Source organism: Moschus berezovskii, chromosome 2 (genome assembly GCF_049115385.1).
Source record: "Moschus berezovskii isolate FMDL1 chromosome 2, NW_MosBer_1.0, whole genome shotgun sequence".
Classification (NCBI taxonomy): domain Eukaryota; kingdom Metazoa; phylum Chordata; class Mammalia; order Artiodactyla; family Moschidae; genus Moschus; species Moschus berezovskii.
This window is the reverse complement of record NC_142461.1, coordinates 14558739-14571815: the sequence shown is the minus strand read 5'-3', so window position 1 is coordinate 14571815 and position 13077 is coordinate 14558739. Positions and strand designations below refer to the sequence as shown.

At 37.6% G+C, this 13077-nt stretch overlaps 1 protein-coding gene across 4 annotated transcripts in view; it reads left to right on the top strand.

The window, feature by feature from the left end:
- PTP4A2 (protein tyrosine phosphatase 4A2) overlaps positions 1 to 12745 on the top strand; it is a 28874-nt gene extending 16129 nt beyond the window's left edge. For all 4 annotated transcript variants that reach the window (XM_055397181.2, XM_088844520.1, XM_055397182.2 and 1 more), the window contains exons 3-6: positions 1160 to 1252; positions 4998 to 5128; positions 8995 to 9069; positions 10243 to 12745. In XM_055397181.2, the coding sequence (XP_055253156.1) occupies positions 1160 to 1252; positions 4998 to 5128; positions 8995 to 9069; positions 10243 to 10351 (408 nt within the window). In that variant the 3' untranslated portion in view covers positions 10352 to 12745. The remainder of the gene's footprint in view (positions 1 to 1159; positions 1253 to 4997; positions 5129 to 8994; positions 9070 to 10242) is intronic.
- The last annotated feature ends 332 nt before the right edge of the window (positions 12746 to 13077 follow it).

Below are 13077 nucleotides of genomic sequence, written 5' to 3'. Positions count from 1 at the left end.
AACTTCTCTGAGTCTGTTTTATAAAGAGGCCTTTCTGTGAAAAATAAAGTCTTTTAGCAATTAAAATAACTTTTCTCTTTAGATAATTAGATGATTGACACTTGTAGGATATCACTGTTCCTGCTTATTTATATTTTAATTCTCTGAGCTTCTTAACCTTGTGTACACAGTGTCCAAGTTGATTCCAAGCCTGTATGCCCTCAGGTTCAGTCACCTTTAAGCCTGGCTGAATTACATGATACTATTTTCAGCCTGTGGATTCCTTGGTCATAGACTCCAGCAACTATAAAAAGATATTGGTGGCATTACTATAGGGAAACTTTTACATTGTTTTTTGGCCACACTGTGCAACATGTGGGATCTTAGTTCTCTGACCAGTGATCAAACCTGTGTCCCCTGCATTGGAAGGAGGGGTCTTAATCACTGGACCACCAGGGAAGGCCCTATAGGAAAACTTTTAAAGAAGCAAGAATTCTGGCTATAATTATTTCTATGTTACTTAACTTTGTAATATAAACCACTTTCTAAGCTTAATTTCAAAATTACTGTTTCTTTAAATTACAAAAAGCACTTACTACATAAAAAATCAGAAGATACAAATGAGCAAAAGACAATTTAAAAATACTTAACTGTTAGTGCCTGCTATCTAGACATTTTTCTCTGTATTTATGTGTTTATTTATAAATATACATATAGATAGGCTCACTATTTAAAACAGAATTTCCCCCAACCTCCTTAGTATAGCTGTCATAGTATTCTGTATGAATGTGCTACAGTTTCTTTAACCATTCGCCTGTTTTTGGACTATTAATATTTCTAGCTTTTTGCTGTCTCAAACAACCTGTGCTGAACATGCTCATACCTAAGTCTTTGTGTATATTTTTAATTATTTCATTAGTATAAATTTCCAGAAGTAGAATTTCTAGGCGAAAGTGTGTTTTTAAAGTTTTTGTGTTATGCTACCGAACTGCCCTGTACAAAAGAGAGTCTTACGATGCTTCCACTGTGAATACAAGAGTGTCCATTGTATATGTTGTTATAAGAAGAATGATTTTGATCTTTAAGAATGAAGTCTCATTTCATTTTATAGGCATATGTTTTTAAAGCTTTCATTGCAGATTCTAAAAACACATTTCCTTATATTTGTTTTTCTTTAAAGGAGCTTAAGAAGTATGGAGTGACAACTTTGGTTCGAGTTTGTGATGCTACATATGATAAAGCACCAGTTGAAAAAGAAGGAATCCACGTTCTAGTGAGTGTGTAGTGTTTTAATTTTTCACTACAAACAAGTTGTACCTTTCAAACATAGATATTTTTAAAACTTGGCGCTCATAGTTTGTTTTTTAAACTTACAGAAGATAAAACAATCATAGAAATCTAGTAAAATTCCTTTGGGTTGGCAGTTTTGCTCATTTGTGCCGTTAAAATCTACAGATGCAGAGTATTTTCAACAAATGAAAGACAAAATTTAGCATACACTTACTTAAAGAAAATCAGAAATTTCATTTTTCTCTAGGCAATTAATGTGATGTTTAGCTTTTGTTTCTAGGCTACTGGTTTGAATCTGACTTTTCCATTTCAGTTCAGTTCAGTTCAGTTGCTCAGTCGTGACCGACTGTTTGCAACCCCATGAATCACAGCACACCAGGCCTCCCTGTCCATCACCAACTCCTGGAGTTCACTTAAACTCATGTCCATCGAGTCGGTGATGCCATCCAGCCACCTCATTCTCTGTCGTCCCCTTCTCCTCCCGCCCCCAATCCTTCCCAGCTTCAGAGTCTTTTCCAGTGAGTCAACTCGTCACATGAGGTGGCCAAAGTATTGGAGTTTCAGCTTTAGCGTCAGTCCTTCCAATGAACACCCAGGATCGATCTCCTTCAGAATGGACTGGTTGGATCTCCTTGCAATCCAAGGGACTCTCAAGAGTCTTCTCCAACACCACAGTTCAAAAGCATCAATTCTTTGGCGATCAGCTTTCTTCACAGTCAAACTCTCACATCTATACATGACCACTAGACATTCTTAAATCACATGGAAATAGTCTCTCTCACTTTGCAAGTACAGATTGGTTACTTAATATTTTATATTGTAGGAGTACAGTTTATATTGGATATAGGATAACTTGTAAGAGACAAAAAGGTGGGAGAAAGGAAAAGAAGGGAAAGGGAGAAGCCATCTTGCTTTAGAGTAATTAACATACTCTATGATATTTTTTGGTAGGTTTCTAACAAGCTTTTGTTTGGTTTGATTTCTTTCATAGTTCAGTTTGAATATAGTGATTGGAATTATTTTAAATTAAGTTTCCCCTTGCCCCCTAAATATTCTATTTCATTAGTGGAAATAGGCACCTCAGATTAGGTAAGATTTTATACTGGATTCTCTAAACAGTTGTCTATGTTAGAGTAGCACGTATCTGATTGGCCCTGTAGTCTTGGTGTCTTAGAGCTGTTTGGCATGGTTGTGGGAAGGCATTGTAGTGCACAGATGACGGAGAGATTTTTGAAATGATTGGGTAGGAAGAAAGTACTAAGCACGGTAATGGTACCAGGTTATGTTCTTATTTTTTATTGCATTGGTTGCTAGTTGAGAAGGCAGTTGATGCAAAGAAAATGAATGTCCTATTGGTATGGCAGTTTTCTCATACCTGATCCATAAAGTTTCCTCACCTCCACTTTGGTGAAAACACTAAAACTAAAAAACCAAACATTATGGTTTTTTTAGAAAATGTATTTTAATAGTATGACATGGTAATTATACTTTGCTTGCATTCCTATTTCCAAATGACTTTAAGGTCTTCTGGCTGGATCACTGGGGATAAGTATAAACATGGGTAATTGTAGCCCTATGTTTAAAAAAACAAAAACAGAATTTTAACTTCTGAAATTAAACCAAAATACAAGTTCTTATCCTGTATTATAAGTATGTTCTTTAGTCGGTAGATGAGAAATTAGTTTGTTTTGACAGTTGGCAGGGTGAGAAAATGAACTGCAGAGTGACTGTAGTCTGTTTGAATTAGTAATGTTGGTAAATACCTTTATGAAATAGAAAGAACTAAAGAACTTGAAGTAGTTTATAGAAGATAATTTTAGATCTGAGTTTTATTCCAAGCCTTTAAATCTAGGCTTTTGTTTTGAAGAGCTGTGATCAGGTAAAATTAAACGTCTAACTAAAACTTGAAAAAAAAAAAAAAAGGGAGACATTTAGAATTAAGCTTGGAATTTCTTTTTTTTTTCCTAGGCAGAAATTTTAAATGTAATCACTAATTTACTTTCGCTAGGTGAAGAGGGTTTGGAACACTTTACACGAGGATATCCAACATGAGACCTTTCAACACTTTGACCAGTGTTCTTGTAAATCAGAGGGCTTATTAGAAAAGACTGATGTAATGGTGGTTTCAGCCATGTCAGTTTGAAGTTCAGATGCTTCTAAATTACTACTTTAGTGATTTTTTGATAGAAACTGCTTGTATGAGTCAGTAAAGGCATGTTTCATATTATTGTTTCTTAACCAGATACATTTCAGAGTTTTAGAGGAAGTAAGCTCTTGACTGCTGCTGCTGCTAAGTCGCTTCAGTCATGTCTGACTCTGTGCGACTCCATAGATGGCAGCCCACTAGGCTCACCCATCCATGGGATTCTCCAGGCAAGAACACTGGAGTGGGTTGCCATTTCCTTCTCCAATGTGTGAAAGTGAAAAGTGAAGTCACTCAGTCGTGCCTGACTCTTAGTGACCACATGGACTGCAGCCTACCAGGCTCCTCCATCCATGGGATTTTCTAGGCAAGAGTACTGGAGTGGCTTGCCATTGCCTTCTCCAAGCTCTTGACTAGATACTAGTTTTACTGGTATTTACAGTTAAACTCTAGTGATGTTTATGATAACAACACTGACAGCTCTTTAATTGTGGGGTATAGTTGACAAATCAAACATTATGAGCTGTTGTGGCTAATGGGCTACATGAAGTGTTTTAGTGGTGCCAATAGTAAGTGCAGAATCAATTTAGTGTTCTGTCACTTTTCTCTTTTTCCTTCTCTAGTATCTTAAAGTGTCCTTATCCAATCTCATTAGAGTAGTATTAAAAAAAAATTTCCAGTGTCTTTGCATTTCTGTTCTTGAAGCTAGATGGGAGAGAGGGTATGTAACACGTGAATCTCCCTCTCTCCTTTTTTCAAAGGTGACTTATCTTGATTTCTCAGAACCTTGTGTTTTGGTAACAAGGAAGATAAACTCCTGCCTGTATTGTGAATGCACATGGGGTTGGTCTTAATTGAAAAACAACTGAAATCAATGAATATTAAAGGAGAAAGGAATACTTGAGAAGATGTTCTTTTCTTCTCAGGATTGTATCATGTGGCACTGTGCTTATAAAATGGGATATGTATAATTTAGGCAGAGCTTTAAAAATATTTGCTGCTTGACTTTTGTAAGCACAAAGGTGGTAGTCCATTTCTGTTATGGTCTGCTGTTGGAAATTACTTATCAGAGAGTTTTGCTCTAAAGAAAAGGTACTTGTAACTTAGAGCTACTTAGAGGATAATCTTCAAAATTATTTATATTTGTAGAGACCAATGAGATACCAGTTGGTACACTTCTTTGCCAGAGTGGACTTCTAAATCTTATTGACAGGTGTTGTGTCCTCTCTTACTTTATCTCAGTTTTAATTTTAATTTTCTCTATTATGTCTAATACTGCTCTATTCAGATAAGATGTTTGAAGAATGCTAGCCACTTGTCACTATGATAAAAGTTATTTCCAAAGATGAAGTTTGATGCTTTTGATGCTGGCTATGCTTCATTGAGAAGGCTGAGTTGTTTGGCATGCTTGAATTTTGATCTTGATCATTTTTCAGAAGTGATCAGAATTGTGTGATTAAGAATAGGTACATGTTAGTAAAGTTAATGCAGTTAGGCCATTCTTGTGTACTGTGTAGCTGTTGTGCATTAGGATGTTCATCCTGGAGAAAGTATCAATTTAATTTCAAAGATCTTTTCTTCCTAGGATTGGCCTTTTGACGATGGAGCACCACCCCCTAATCAGATAGTAGATGATTGGCTAAACCTACTAAAAACCAAATTTCGTGAAGAACCAGGTTGCTGTGTTGCAGTGCATTGTGTTGCAGGATTGGGAAGGTAAGCTCTTCTCTTGTCTGTGAATTCATTATCAAAACTTTCACTTTGGTAGAAATTGGTATTTGTTACCCTAAATGTTAAATTGCCTGAAAGGAAATGAGAGTAAAAGCTGGTGTCATGATTTCTCGACGTAACTTACATTTCATTGTTTGTCTCATACCATACTAGATTTAGGGGGTGATGGTTCTAAACTTGTTTTGAAACTGTCTTAATGTAATTCTCTTATCTTTGAGCCAGAAATACAGCTTTAATTCAATGTTAGTTTTTTTCTCCCTATTTCCAGTAATCAAAGGTTTAGGTCTTTTAAATTGACAACAAAGATAAAGTATCTTTAGATTTTAAGAATTCGTATATGGTTCATTTTGGTTTGAGATAAATGGGAAATTAATAGATGAGGAGCAGATGGTTGAATCTTAAACTCTTCTAAGGGTATGTATGGAGAATGAAAATTGACTTTGACTTTAAAAACTTTTCCCTTGAGCGTTTCGTGAAATGGTGTTGCAGCGCTCATCAGCAGTAGATTAAACGTCAGTTCATGATCTGCACTTTGACTCAGAACAGTCATGAAGGCTGCTGCTGTCTCATGGTGGTGGCAACTCAGGCTGTTACGCTGCTCAACCCTCTTGTTTGCTGTTTTCCTTTTTGCAGTTTAGTACAGTTTCTTCTTCAGTGTCAAGAAGTTTCAGTCCTTTTCCTGACTTGGGGCAATTTTTTAAACTAATAACAGTCTTAATTAGGTAGCCAGTCCAAAGTTAGTGCTCTGTAGTGGACATTTTCAATATCACATATTCAATATTACAGTAATCCAAGCCTACACCCCAACCAGTAACCCTGAAGCGGCCAAAGTTGAAGGGTTCTATGAAGACCTACAAGACCTTTTAGAACTAACACCCAAAAAAGATGTCCTTTTCATTATAGGGGACTGGAATGCAAAAGTAGGAAGTCAAGAAACACCTGGAGTAACAGGCAAATTTGGCCTTGGAGCATGGAATGAATCAGGGCAAAGGCTAATAGAGTTTTGCCAAAAGAATGCACTGGTCAAAGCAAACACCCTCTTTCAATAACACAAGAGAAGACTCTACACATGGACATCACCAGATGGTCAACACGGGAATCAGATTGATTATATTCTTTGCAGCCAAAGATGGAGAAGCTCTATACAGTTAGCAAAAACAAGACCAGGAGCTGACTATGGCTCAGATCATGAACTCCTTATTGCCAAATTCAGACTTAAATTGAAGAAAGTAGGGAAAACCACTAGACCATTCAGATATGACCTCAATCAAATCCCTCATGATTATACAGTGGAAGTGAGAAATAGATTTAAAGGACTAGATCTGATAGAGTGCCTGATGAACTATGGATGGAGGTTCATGAAGAGACAGGGATCAAGACCATCCCCATGGAAAAGAAATGCAAAAAAGCAAAATGGCTATCTGGGGAGGCCTTACAAATAGCTGTGAAAAGAAGAGAAGCAAAAAGCAAAGGAGAAAAGAAAAGATATAAGCATCTGAATGCAGAGTTCCAAAGAATAGCAAGGAGAGATAAGAAAGCCTTCCTCAGTGATCAATGCAAAGAAATTGAGGAAAACAACAGAATAGGAAAGACTGGAGATCTCTTCAAGAAGATTAGAGATGCCAAGGGAACATTTCATGCAAAGATGGGCTCGATAAAAGACAGAAATGGTATGGACCTAACAGAAGCAGAAGATATTAAGAAGAGGTGGCAAGAATACATAGAAGAACTGTACAAAAAAGATCTTCATGACCTAGATAATCACAATGGTGTGATCACTGACCTAGAGCCAGACATCTTGGAATGTGAAGTCAAGTGGGCCTTAGAAAGCATCACTACGAACAAAGCTAGTGGGGTGATGGAATTCCAGTTGCGCTATTTCAAATCCTGAAAGATGATGTTGTGAAAGTGCTGCCCTCAATATGCCAGCAAATCTGGAAAACTCAGCAGTGGCCACAGGACTGGAAAAGGTCAGTCTTCATTCCAATCCCAAAGAAAGGCAAAGCCAAAGAATGCTCACACTACGGCACAATTGCTCTCATCTCATACGCTAGTAAAGTCATGCTCAAAATTCTTCAAGCCAGGCTTCAGCAATATGTGAACTGTGAACTTCCAGATGTTCAAGCTGGTTTTAGAAAAGGCAGAGGAACCAGAGATCAAATTGCCAACATCCGCTGGATCATGGAGAAAGCAAGAAAGTTCCAGAAAAACATCTATTTCTGCTTTATTGACTATGCCAAAATCTTTGACTATGTGGATCACCGTAAACTGTGGAACATTCTGAAAGAGATGGGAATACCAGACCACCTGATCTGTCTCTTGAGAAACCTATATGCAGGTCAGGAAGCAACAGTTAGAACTGTACATAGAACAACAGGCTGGTTCCAAATAGGAAAAGGAGTACATCAAGGCTGTATATTGTCACCTGGCTTATTTAACTTCTATGCAGAGTACATCATGAGGAACGCTGGGCTGGAAGAAGCACAGGCTGGAATCAAGATTGCCGGGAGAAATATCAATAACCTCAGATAATGCAGATGACACCACCCTTATGGCAGAAAGTGAAGAACTAAAGAGCCTCTTGATGAAAGTGAAAGAGGAGAGTGAAAAAGTTGGCTTAAAACTCAATATTCAGAAAACTAAGATCATGGCATCTGGTCCCATCACTTCATGGGAAATAGATGGAGAACAATGGAAACAGTGTCAGACTTTATTTTTTTGGGCTCCAAAATCACTGCGGATGCTGATTGTAGCCATGAAGTTAAAAGACACTTATTCCTTTGAAGGAACGTTGCGACCAACCTAGATAGCATTATTAAAAAGCAGAGACATTACTTTGCCAACCAAGGTCCGTCTAGTCAAGGCTATGGTTTTTCCAGTGGTCATGTATGGATGTGAGAGTTGGACTGTGAAGAAAGCTGATCGCTGAAGAATTGATGCTTTTGAACTGTGGTGCTGGAGAAGACTCTTGAGAGTTCTGTGGACTGCAAGGGGATCCAACTAGTCCATCCTAAAGCAAATCAATCCTGAATGTTCTTTGGAAGGACTGATGTTGAAGCTGAAACTCCAATACTTTGGCCACCTGATGCGAAGAACTGACTCATCTGAAAAGACTTTGATGCTGGGAGGGATTGGGGGCGGGAGTAGAAGGGGACGACAGAGAATGAGATGGCTGGATGGCATCACCGACTCGATGGCCATGAGTTTGAGTGAACTCTGGGAGTTGGTGATAGACAGGGAGGCCTGGTGTACTGTGATTCATGGGGTCGCAAAGAGTCGAACATGACAGCGACTGAACTGAGTGTACATTTTAAAAACATCGTTTCATTTGTTATATTAAAAAAAATACATATATATATATGCTGATATAGAAAGCAAATCCCAATTACCAGTTCTCTGACAGCCCCGTAGCTCATAGAAAGGATTTTGTTGAGGAAATCTAGCACTGTTTTCATATTTGGTGAAGAAATGATAATAAAATTGATTTGTAACAAACATTCTGAGACAGGATAATACATCTGGTCATTTACTATGCTAATGGTTAAAGATCAATGGATATTTGGTGATATAAAATGATGGGAACTTTAAGGTACAATGTGATGATATTTTAAAGAGTAAAGATCTCTAAATAAAAGTTTAAATTTTTGTGCTTTTTACTAAAAATAGAAGAAAACCTAGAATCTATAATTTAGTTATTTTTACTCTGTAGGAAAATAACTGATATTTTAGTATATAGGAATAAGGAAAACTCAAGCTTTAAATAATTTTGATAATATGTAACCCTGGGTTTTTTAAAAATCCTTTAATTCCAAAGACCTGTGGTTCATTTACAAATGAGTTTTTCTCTGCAGGGCACCTGTACTAGTTGCACTTGCTTTGATTGAATGTGGAATGAAGTACGAAGATGCAGTTCAGTTTATAAGACAGTGAGTATGAAATTTTATTTTCAGAAATACATAAAGCAAAATCATACAAGAGGGAGCAATTATAAAAAGTATCCAATTATAGTACAGAGTAATTTGCTGTCTGGCTTAGAATGTTGTTTGAAGATACCAAAAATAGCAAGTGATAAAAAGACTCACAGTAACACTCTGCCTCCCAGATTTAAATATTTTCTCATTTAGATGGCAAATTTGGACATTGGAGAATATATCCAGTATATGACTTGAATATCTAGAAATCTTAAAAACGAATAGCTAGGTAATGGAGTTTCAGTGATCTAGTGCCTCTTTTTAATAGATGTCCAAAATGCCTTCCCTTGTCGCTCAGCTGGTAAAAAATCCGCCTGCAATGCGGGAGACCTGGGTTCGATCCCTGGGTTGGGAAGATCCCCTGGAGAAGGGAAAGGCTACCCACTCCAGTATTCTGGCCTAGAGAATTCCATGGACTGTATAGTATAGTCCATGGGGTCGCAAAGAGTCAAGACATGACTGAGCAACTTTTACTTTAAAATGCCTTCCAGATGTAACTCTGTGACAAAGAGGAAAGGAAGAAACCATAGAGGGAGTAATCACGGAGGACTCTTAAGTGACCTATTCAGTCACAAAATCGGGATGGTAGTGTCCAAACAGAATCTTGACATCAGTCTGGAATAATAGGCTATTTTGTTGTTTCTTTGGCAATTATTGTCTTGCCCTTTCTCTTTTTAGCCTTTTCTTACAAAAAAAAAAATGATACTTTGTGACAAAGGGCATGAAATGTATGGTAGCAGCTCTTGGAAGGTAACCTATTTCAAGGAATGTCATCTCTGCCTGCTGCTTTATATAAATATTTGCTCATTTATCCTAAATACTTGCTGCCAATTCTAATATGAAGAATATATTAATTGGGAATAATATAGTCAGATGTCTTTGGATAAATCATACTGATATTTATTAACAATTAAGAGACTCTAATGAGAGCAAAGAAAATTTGTCTATTTTTCATTTAGGAAGGCACAGAAATTTCATTGTTCAGTTCAGCCCTTTCGCGTAGGCAGTGATATATGGGAAATATGCTGGTTTTCAGCTATGTAGAGTTAGAAAGGCCATAGGCCATAAATATGCATGTCAGGCAGCTCTTTTTTTACATGATAAAGTTTGCCATTCTTGTATTTTCAGAAAAAGAAGGGGAGCATTCAATTCCAAACAGCTGCTTTACCTGGAGAAATACCGACCTAAGATGCGATTACGCTTCAGAGATACCAACGGGCATTGCTGTGTTCAGTAAAAAAGAAATATATACGAAGGCTGACTTGATTGTAGCATTTAGAGGGAACTCTTGGTACCTGGAAATGTGAATCTGGAATCTTAACTGTGTCATCAAAGTAGTGATGGATTCAGTACTCCTCAACCACTCTTCTAATGATTGGAAAAAAGCAAACACAAATCCCTCTATAACGTGAATAAAATGTTTAAGAAAAGAAAAAGAGAAAGAAAATAGGGATTAATTTAGTGAAGGATGATTTTGCTTCTAGTGTTGGAGTTTGAATTTCTGCCAGGATTGAATTTATTTCAAAAACTCCTGTCTTTTTTAACTTTCTCAAAATAGGTCTCTAAGGAAAACCAGCAGAACATGAGCCTCTGCAGAACCATCTGTTTGGGGAGCACACTCTTCCATTATGCTTGGCACATAGATATCCCTATTGTGGGATTTCTTTCTTTCTTGGGGGAGGGGGGAGGGGGGAGATTGGTATATTTTTCCCTTCTTCTCACTTTCTCCTATCCCTGTTTTTTCCCCTGATAAAAGTTGTAGGTGGAATAGGAGAAGCCCATGTTACTCTAGATGTGTGTGCAGTCTGGCAGCCTTAAGCCCACCTGGGCACGTTTAGGAAAAAATAAACAAAACACCAAAAAAAAAAAAAAAAAGGCAGTGACATATATATTGTATGATCCAGGTGGTTCTTAGTCTTTACTGATGATGGGGTATTCATGTTAGTTTCTTTTTTTGGAAACCCTATTCAGCATTAGGCACGGTAGCCAGGAACCTTTTGTTTTGATAAATTTGTAGGGAAATGGCATTTTAAGAGGAGTCTTTCTTCTCAAAGAACTTAGCTGAGAGTCGAATTCATCTCTTTTCCAACCAATGAAGCTAAGTGGGTGTCCCAGAGATGTTTCTTTCAGAAGGGGAGTACTCCAGGCCATCACTAAAGATGTATCCAGGCAGAGCCTTAGTACACTTTCTACACCTTGTAGAATTGTGGGCTGTAGCATTACTCTGATTTTCTGTCTAATGATGTCAGAGAATGCTGGTAGTGTAAAGTTTTTTATTTTAGGACTTAATTTGTACTCTGAATTTTCAGGACCAGTCAAAGGAGTAGCAGCAAAGACACAATATTTTAGACTTGGGAAATGCCTGTAATGGGTATTTTCCAAACTGCTCCCTATATGTACAGTTCAGTTTAACCACTGATTGCCTTGTTATTTTCTTACTAGGTTCTTTATGAGACTTAAAAAAAAAATTTTTTTTTTTTGCTGGTTCAAAACCAACAATGCCTAGTGAGTATGTGTCCACAGGCCATAACAGGGTAGAAGAGAGACATAGAGCAGCTCAGTGTGTAGCAAAGGGACCGTGGCTAGTGCAGTGGTGTAGTGTCGTTTCTGCAGATGCTTTGCTGGGTGTAATGTACTGATCTAGAAAAGCTGTTTTTCTGCTCCTTTGCTGTTGTGACCAGGCTGCATTGACAGAGCAGGTTGGACGGCCTCTTGCACTCTCCGTCTGAATATTGCATAATTAATAGTGCTCTGCTTCTAAGGATTTGAATGGAGTGTTAGGGTCATCTTGTTCTGTTGGAATTTGCTATGCAGAGCCTTAAACTTCCCATTTTGTTAGGATCAGCTAGGCCAGTAGGAATGGACCAGGACCTTGTCTCACACTGATGATACCTCAGATGTTGGCTGGCTATGTGAACTGCCTATTTCCTATGCCGAGCTGTTTTTGATTTTTAAATAAATGAAAATCTGTAGATTCTCTCCTCCCCTGTCCCAGAAAACAAAGCAAAATAATGCTTTTTGAAATTGTCTCTAGGATTTTAAAGTGAAAAATGATGGTACTATCCAAAATTCTTTATTTCAGAATATGACAGTGGATTCCTTTAACATAGGTTCAAGATCAAAACAGCATGCCCTCTAAGCTCAGATAAACTGTTGACTCCAAGGGTTTTGATCAATACCATAACAAACCTTTTTCCTTTGACGTGCTCTGATTTTTGTTGTTTGGAGGGAGAGAAGAAGGGAGGGGGAGAGGAAGGGGGAAGAGAGGGTGTGTGTGTGTGTGTGTGAGTGTGAGTGAGTGAGTGAGCAGTATCCACCAGTAACAGTGCCTGCCTGAGTTAGGAAAATTACATTCCTGGTTCTGTATGAGGAGAAGGGTATGTAAAATAACATGAAACATTAGCCCTCATATTGTTTTAAATTACAGAATGATGTTAATTGTTCTCAGAACTGGATTTTCTTCAAAATTAAAAAAAAAAATTTTTTTTTCTTTTGAATTTAATGAAGTATTGCTAGCTGAAGCCAGTTTGACATGGTGAGAGAGATGTCAGACTGATGAAAGGTGTGCAGCCTGATTTGAAACCAAACCCTGAGCCCTTTTAAAGAACAATAAAACATATTTTACATGCTCTTTGTCTGTGCATTTGTTCTCTAGCCTCAGGTGGAATTTTATTTATGTCTCCTTAGAAATCTTGGTATTCTCAAGGCTTCTTTTGGGTCCTGCCTATAATTCCTGTAAGGAGGTGAAATAATCAGAGGTTGGGAAGTTTGAAGATTTCATGCCTCCTGGGTGTTTAGTGAGGGCAGACTTAATAGTAGTTGGGATACATGAAGTTCACTTTCTGGTTCAGTTCTTGAAGGTAGTGCTGTCGGAATTTAGCATCTCGTCTCATCTCAAAGGATTGGTTTATTCCATAGAGTTCTGAAACTTTTTACTGGAAAGCTTCAAGAACAGTGAGAAAC